We start from the raw sequence: 7,892 nt of genomic DNA, 5'->3' as shown, positions 1-7,892 counted from the left end.
GCCAAAATGAGCATTTGTGTAACATAAAAATAGTTTTGAGCTTATTTAGGTGTAGAGAATTTTTTTCATATTTATTTCTAATTTAAGAAAATATTTTTTTTTATTTCTATATAAAATCTATAAAATGTGTTTACTTACTATTATACACAAAAACTTTTTATTTCTATTTAATAATATTTTAAGTTCAAATGATAAACTTAGAATAAATAAAATGAAAACAAATATTTTTTATATAATAAAAAATATATTAGTGGTTAAAACTTTTGAAGTATTGTTTTACCACTCGTAAGAATTTTGCTCAGCACACTTTAAATTACTCTAAATAAAAAAGACATGGAAAACATATTAAACTTATTTTTTAAAAATTTAATTATAATTTTAAAAACATGAAAAATTATTTTTTATTTTTATTTAAAAATAAATAAATATAAAATTATATTTTTATTTTATTTAAGAACAAATAAATACAAAATTTTATTTTTTTATTTTCATATGAAATTGTTAAAAAAATTTAACATAATTTTCTATAAATGAACATACTCCTAATTAATTATTCACCAAAACGTAGGAAGATGAGTTAAAATTTGAAGTTATTCAAAAGCTTACTAACATTTAGTAAATATAAATCTAATGACTTGTAATTATGTATAAAACCGTAAGTTTATTGTAATTGTATTTTGAGAAATTCATAGTTCAAAGACAATGTGGAGGAACTGGGCTCCATGGACTGGACTCTATAGCACTATTACAAACATAAGCAAACCTTCACGTCATGTTCTGCCTTTTTCCAATTTCTTACCAGCAGTACATGCAGACATCTCCTGCCAATAATATATTAGCAGTTTCTGAGGCATTCGTGTCCATTTTCATGGCAATGCAAAGGACATAAGAACTTATGGGATGAGAGGGCAAAAGATAAAAAAAATAGAGATTCCTCCCTTTTCTTTTGTTGGACCTATTCAAATGCTTACTATTGATACAGCAGAAAAACAAATTACCCCACCCCCCTCAAATGGCATTGATTAACCAGAAGGCATTTCAGATGCTAAAGCTATATTATACTAAAAGCTAAAAATTGTGGGTATAATTACAAGAAACATTTGGTGAGCAAGAAAATCAGTTTACAGATTAATTCTTGCAGGCAGGCATATCCCAGGAGCTCTCTCTTCCACCAAAAGGCCTGTACATGCAACCAGTTTTACAATATATTGAACATTGATACCGTACTTCTGTCGAGCTTCCATAAATCCTCTGCCGACGACTTCTTCAACCCAGTCCTCCACTGCTCTACTCCTGTCTGATAACCAAGAAGCTGCAAGTATTTGTACCATGACTTCATCATCAATCTCCAATGGAACCTCAGTCCCAAATGCCTTGTGAAAGTGTGTGCTGATTTCCCTTACTATTTTCTCAGCAAGACCATCAAAATTAAATGGCTTGAAGACTACCTTCTCATCTACTTGATCAAGGAAATCATCCAACCAAGCTTGTGAGTTTTCAGAGATGGAGTCACTACCACAACTACCAGAGTCATTGTTCTCTTCTGTCTCCTCTACAGGGAGATTCAAATCCAGAGATGGTCCAAACAGTTTATGAGCCTGTTTCTTAGCTTCATTACTAAAATCTTGCTCAGCAGTGTCGGAAGCTCCATCTAGCTTTCTTTTATTCACAGGTGATGCAGTGGAGGTTACTAGTCTTGAAAACTTCATGGTCATTTCACTGCCTCTGTTGGAACCCTCAGCAGCATGTTTAATTAACATTTTCATTTGCCAGCTTTTAGCCCCAAGAATTCTTTCTTCAGAAAACTTTATAGTTACCTTCTGAGGCAGATGAGACTTATTTCCCACTGCGCTTGTTGATGTCATCACAAAGATCATATTATTGATGCCGATTTCTCTCCCATGTGAATCTGCAAATTTACCTGTCCTCACGGCCTGGGACAAACTATTCTGGACCAAAAGATCAGCCTTGTCTACATTTTCAAGGAGCACGACTGAATGGGGTCTCTTGCCCAACTCCATTGAAATATAATCAACAACTGTCTTCCCCCTAAATTTCACATCATAATCATTTGATTCTTGACATTCAAAGACAGAGTTTAATTGGCTACTCCCATCATGGAATCTCAAATCAACAGAAATTAAGTGTTCATGGCTACCAAACATTATCTCAGCAAGCATTGAAGCAATTCGTTTCTTTCCAACTTTGTCAGGTCCAAGAAAAGTAAGCCAAATATTGCCTCGTGCAGTTGAGCCACAACTTCTTCCATATCCAGCTTTGCAACGAGATATGGCTCGAGTAATAGCACATATGGCTTCCTCTTGCCAGCCAACTTTTTCAGTAAGAGCTTTCGTGATTGATTTGCAATCTCTATAATCAAAATGCCCTCCTGAAGAAGGATTAGAAAACCTAGAAGATGGTATAATCTGATATGAAGTACTCTCACTAACTTCAAACTCGGATGATTTGAAGCCTGAAAACCGCTGAAGATACTCTCTATGATCACATAATTTCGGAGTAATTGGCTCCCGAGAACTTGATGCATAAATTGTTCCCAACCCCAAATCTGTAGTCACAGAAGTGACAGATGAAGATGATGTGCGGTCAGCAGGCAGATTTGTGATGGGCAGAATGATAGGGGGAAACCAAGGACCACCTTTCTCTTTTTGCTGACCGAGTAGCTTAGACTGGAAACTAACATTCCCAGCTTCAGAAGATACTGGTATCGGTATGCTATGTTTTGATGGAATATTAACACCCAGACCAAAATTTGCGCATTGACTCTCATTAAATGTTGAATCTCTGCTGCAGCTGCTGCTGCTGTTTTCTTTCCTATCTGCAACATATTGAATGCCCTCATCAACTGATACCAGTGGGCTAGCAGGCGAAATGTCAAACCTAGAGAAAGGCTGAGCATGATGTAGCCGCTGGCAGATATCATTCCACTTCCTTTGCAGCACCGTAATTTTAGCATTCAATGTTGTTCCATCATCTTTGGTCTGCACTGAAGATGATGCACATTCTTACATAAATATTGCCATATACCAACCAATGAAAAATACAGAAATTATTGTTTTAAAATGAAGCAATGTAAAATGTTTGAAAATTTTGCAATTATGTATGAGCACAATAAGCTAAATTAAATAATTCCAACTATGTAGGAGTAACACACCTTAGCTGCATCCAATCCCTTAGCTCTGTCAAGTTGAGCCATTTGCAACCAAGAAGGTAGATTCTCTGAGTATTGATCTGCAACTGAAATTGTTGACCCTATCTTCAGCATTGCAGATACTTCTTGCTCATACTTTGCAGTGCAAAGGTGACACCGAGTAACGGGTTGATTTATATTGGTCAATGGACTTCTGAAATCAGATGGAGTAGCAAAGAACCCACCGAATGGGACAAAAGACCCCATCAAGCTGTAAGTATGTCATGAGGAGGGAACTGTGAGATTCAATAGTTAGAAACAGTTAGAAGCTAAACTGTATGCATGGATATAGAGGGACATAACAGAATTTGGTACAAATACTAAGTACTTTTTATCCACATTATATAACAGAAAATTTCTCTTCATGGATTATGCAAGTGCCAGATGCAGTCAAATTTCAAGTTAATTAACCTAAAAGTTCCCAACTCATACGAAATTTCAAGATGTTGCCACTTCTTTGGGAATAACACAAACTAATATATATTTTAATACATGTGTTGCAATCATGGCGACAATTGCAATTTACATTTATGGGCCAATTTTGTTTATTTCCATAGGAGAGGCCAGCAGAAGATCGGTGTACAGTTTGGAGGTTTCTGATTCATCAAGACAAACTTTGGAACTCTATATTTAAAATCACATGCTAAAGTAGAAAACAACAGGAAGGTGGAATTGTATACCCAAAGCAAGCTAAACGCCTAAAAGAAGTAGCATCTGAACCATGTCATACTGACATACGAGCATAGTACAAAAAGTTAAGAATTAAAAAAATTGAAAAGGAAAAAAAAAAAGGCAGAGATTTAAATACCTAGAAAAGTATCACAAAAAGATAACAGAGAAATAAAAGAAAAAGAAGGAAAGAAGAGTCAGCAGATGACAAGCTCAGAGAGCGCATCCATTTAACTGCACAACTGCCCAAAACATATTTAAACAAATAGGATGAATAAAGAAACAACAATATTCTCACTCATAGAAGATAACATAAATTAATTGAAACAATTCTAAGACAGTCCAGTCTTTTTGGACCAATCCAAATACCCATTTCTAAACTATTTTTGAAATTTTCCTTTTTATCATCTTCTTGCTACACACTTGAATATTTTATGTATACGAAACTCAAACGTACCTACACACCAAAGGAGAAAAGTATCATATTAAAAAAATGGAAAAAAATCTCTGTAATATTAACAATATGAGAAATTTTGAGATTTTGCAATAACTAATTGAAAGATAAGGGAAGAGAAAAAAAAACATAAGACGACAAAAGAAACAAAAGTACTACTCACCTGGATTTAGAGCCAAAAGTATCAATAGGACTTTTAGAAGAAGTAATGGGCAGAAGATGAAGATCCCAATCCTTTTCTATAGATGGAAATTTGCCTAAAAACTTAGAATACGTTTCATATGTGGCTGCAGCTCCCATCAACCACAACTTGTTTCTAAAGTCCTCCAGCAGACCAGTTAACTTTTCAACCAAATAACTGGCGGCATCACTACTAAACACATTTTCATCAACCAAAACCTTCAACTCTCCAAAATTCAACACAACACCCACACCCAAACACTGCTCCAATTTATTCCTCAATTCTTCAAACTTAAAACCCATCTTTTCTTTTGCTTTTTCTTTATCATTCCCTCCTTCACTAACAAACTCAATGATCTCCTTTTCGATAGAAACTACACTCAACCCAACAATCTCCCTGGGCAACAAAAACCCACCTTTATTATCACTATTTACACATTCAATAAACCTACTCAAAGCATCACTAGCACAAACACCAAGAAGCAACAAGCTCTTGACTTTGCCAAGTTTTTCGCCAATTCTCCTACAATTCTCATCGCCCCTATCATCATACCCACTGAAAGGGTACCCATGCCCGCCTCGACCCACATCCGAACCATTCAAATTACATAAAAATATCGGCGGAGGACACCTGGACCGTGAGAATTTCGGAGGCTGTGTGATCGGGGGGTGAATAATAGCTAACTTAATATCACAACTTCTAAACCCAGCTTCACCTAAAACTCGACTCACAATCGGGTCATCCAAAATGGATAAAATAAAATGCTTCAACTCAACTTTCAAAACGGAAGGTGGCTGTTGATTGCAATGAATTTGCTGCAAGTGAAAATTATCAGGGTGTCGCCTTTGATTAGCCTGCGATCTTTTAATCGCCGCCATAAGTGAATTAGATATAGGTGGCTCATCTAGGGCTTTTGACGACGGTAATCGATCAAGCGAAACGCCTACGCATAATTCCAACGCGCGAAACTGAAGGCGCGAAGAACACGGACTCTTTCTAGCACGTGCACATGCATCACGGAGAGTAGAAGAGGGTAACGCAAGTAAAGCGGAGACAGCATGGAGCGATGTCGTTTGTGCATGACTACGGCGACGCGCTACTGATACTGCATCCTGTAGTGCACGCGCCGCTTCGTCTGTTAAACATTGCCTTGCTACGCTTACCGGCGTGGGCATCGCCGGTGAGCATAAAGAGAAGCCCTTGATGAAAGATATATGTGTGTGTGTATATATAATTTTTGTTTGTTGTGTGTGCGATAAAAGATAATAAAAAAAAAAAAGGGAAAGAGTGTATCCTTCAACGACTTTTAGAATTATTTATTGAAAGATAGACAGAGAAGAGGAGAAAAAAGAGAAAGAAAGAGATAACTAGAGAGTGTTTGTTTGTTTGTTTTGTTTCGTTGTGTTTTTTGTGTGTTTTCTCTGTGGGGTCAGTTTCTCTTTGGCAATGGAACAAATACATGGTGAGCAAGCATAGATTCTTTCTTTTCTGTCTTTTTTTCCCCTTAAAATAAAAGAAAATAGGTCTCGATTTTGAAGAAGAAGAAGAAGAAGGAGAAAAAATGATTTGTTTGAAGAGAAAGAAAGAGAGTAAGGAGGAGATGCCGTGTCCACTGAAAGCAAATGGGCCAACCATGGCAGTGGGTTCACTATCCACCAATTTGTGAGGGAGACAGGGGGAGAGACTTTTACCTTGACGCTCTGCAAGGTGGAGCTTAACTCGAAAAGAAGGAAGTAATTGGAAGGAAAACAAATCCATCATAAAAGGAAGGAAAATAATTAACAGTTTAATTTGGAACAAATTAGCCGCTTAATATAGATTTTTGTTAAATTTATGTGTTTTTTAATCCAAATTCTTATTTATTTTACTTGTTTCAACTCTTTTTAAATATAAATAAACGAGTGAGTTATGCAATTTTTTGAAAAAATAAATAAATATAAAAAATGCTAATTATTGGAATTAAATTACAAATCAAAAGAATATTGTAAAACAATATTAAAAAATTAAGTATTTATTGGTGTTTTAACTGTCTTCTAATAATAATAATAATAATAATAGCAAGAGAGCTGGAATAATAACAGCAAGAGAAGTGACTACAATAATGATTGAGCATAACTATTTATTATTTTAATTATATTAATCGATAATAGAATATGAAAGAATTTTGGGAATTATTATAATTTTTTAAATTATTTTATTTATCAACTCTCTTTTATTTTCATAAAAATAAAAATAATTTAAATTAAATTTGTAAAAGGTATAGACAAAAATAGCTATAAATTCGGAAAAGTTCCTTCACTAAATTCGACTTTATTTTCTTTTATTTGACTATTAAAAGTTTCCATGAAAATAGAATAAAAGAATGATGATAGTGCTACAATTTAAGATGTAAAATTTTAAAGTAATAAGAAGGGACTAATTATATTGAGATCTTATCCTAACGAGTTAAATGATAATTTTAAAAGAATTTAATAGTTTAAACAATTTAAATTTTTATGAAATTTTACTGTTTTGATTAATTTTTTAAAAATTATTAATTTAGTCACAATTTAGAAAATTAAGTATAATTTTAGTCTAATTAAATTACTTTTTAAAATTAAGTAACGCGAACTGTGGCATAGACACTAATTAAGAAATGAAAAACTCAAATTGATGGATCATAATACCGCATTATATATACACATTATTTAATTTTAAATTCTTATTTTCTAAATTATTTCTACATTACCATTCATATTGTTTAATTTTGACCAAGAACTAAATTTGACTAAATTTACTTTCAATTAATCAAATTACGGCTAAATTAATAATTTTTAAAAAATTGACTAAAATAGCAAAGTATCTCAAAAATTTGAATTCTTTTTAGACTAGTTGGCCTTTTAAAAATAATATATTCTATAATTTTTTTTTTTATTTTACTGCATTTTTATATGAAGATTCATAAGCTCGCATTAGAAAATTACATTAGTAATTAGGGATGAAACCACAAGGTTACCCGAATCAACCGCATCTACGGGCAGAAGTTCACATTCACTACTCCAAGTGAAGGAACCCAAGAGGAAGAATCCGATCTTTGAAAGCTTGAGGGAATAAGCAATGCATCGATTTAGCTGTTGTTCTTTTACGGTGGGATTGTTTCTTCATAGAACTTCTCTCTATGTCAATCGGTTGACTTCAATATAGAATAAATATACGTATTTAAATTCAAATTTAATACCAGCATAAACTCAATTTTAGAGGAACTCAATAAAATAACTCATTTAATTCTATTCAAATCTTAAGTTCATGAACTCCGACCACGATACAGATCGAAACCCATATTAATTTTTCAGTCCATAAGTCAAGAGTTAGTTAATAATCATTACGATAAATAAGGATAT

At 33.6% G+C, this 7,892-nt stretch overlaps 1 protein-coding gene across 1 annotated transcript; it reads right to left on the bottom strand.

Annotated features, from left to right (window-relative positions):
• Positions 1 to 916: 916 nt before the first annotated feature.
• Positions 917 to 6,328, bottom strand: LOC8270061 (protein SMAX1-LIKE 6). The gene is made up of 3 exons (XM_048370782.1): positions 4,495 to 6,328; positions 3,173 to 3,419; positions 917 to 2,999 (listed from the first exon to the last, which is right to left on the bottom strand). The coding sequence occupies exons 1-3, from the start codon at positions 5,685 to 5,687 to the stop codon at positions 1,122 to 1,124; spliced, it is 3,318 nt and encodes a 1,105-aa protein (XP_048226739.1). The 5' UTR covers positions 5,688 to 6,328; the 3' UTR covers positions 917 to 1,121.
• Positions 6,329 to 7,892: the final 1,564 nt, after the last annotated feature.

This window comes from Ricinus communis, chromosome 2, assembly GCF_019578655.1.
Source record: "Ricinus communis isolate WT05 ecotype wild-type chromosome 2, ASM1957865v1, whole genome shotgun sequence".
NCBI classification, from domain to species: domain Eukaryota; kingdom Viridiplantae; phylum Streptophyta; class Magnoliopsida; order Malpighiales; family Euphorbiaceae; genus Ricinus; species Ricinus communis.
Note: the sequence above shows the minus strand (reverse complement) of the source record. Positions and strands in the feature narration are given on the sequence as shown.

Bases quoted from the DNA above. Each gene is read 5' to 3' on its own strand.
- LOC8270061 (XM_048370782.1), bottom strand. From the start codon at position 5,687: ATGCCCACGCCGGTAAGCGTAGCAAGGCAATGTTTAACAGACGAAGCG. The intron at 3,420-4,494 runs GTGAGTAGTACT...ACATACTTACAG, and splicing joins ACTTTTGGCTCTAAATCCAG to CTTGATGGGGTCTTTTGTCC. The intron at 3,000-3,172 runs GTGTGTTACTCC...TCTTCAGTGCAG, and splicing joins AGGGATTGGATGCAGCTAAG to ACCAAAGATGATGGAACAAC.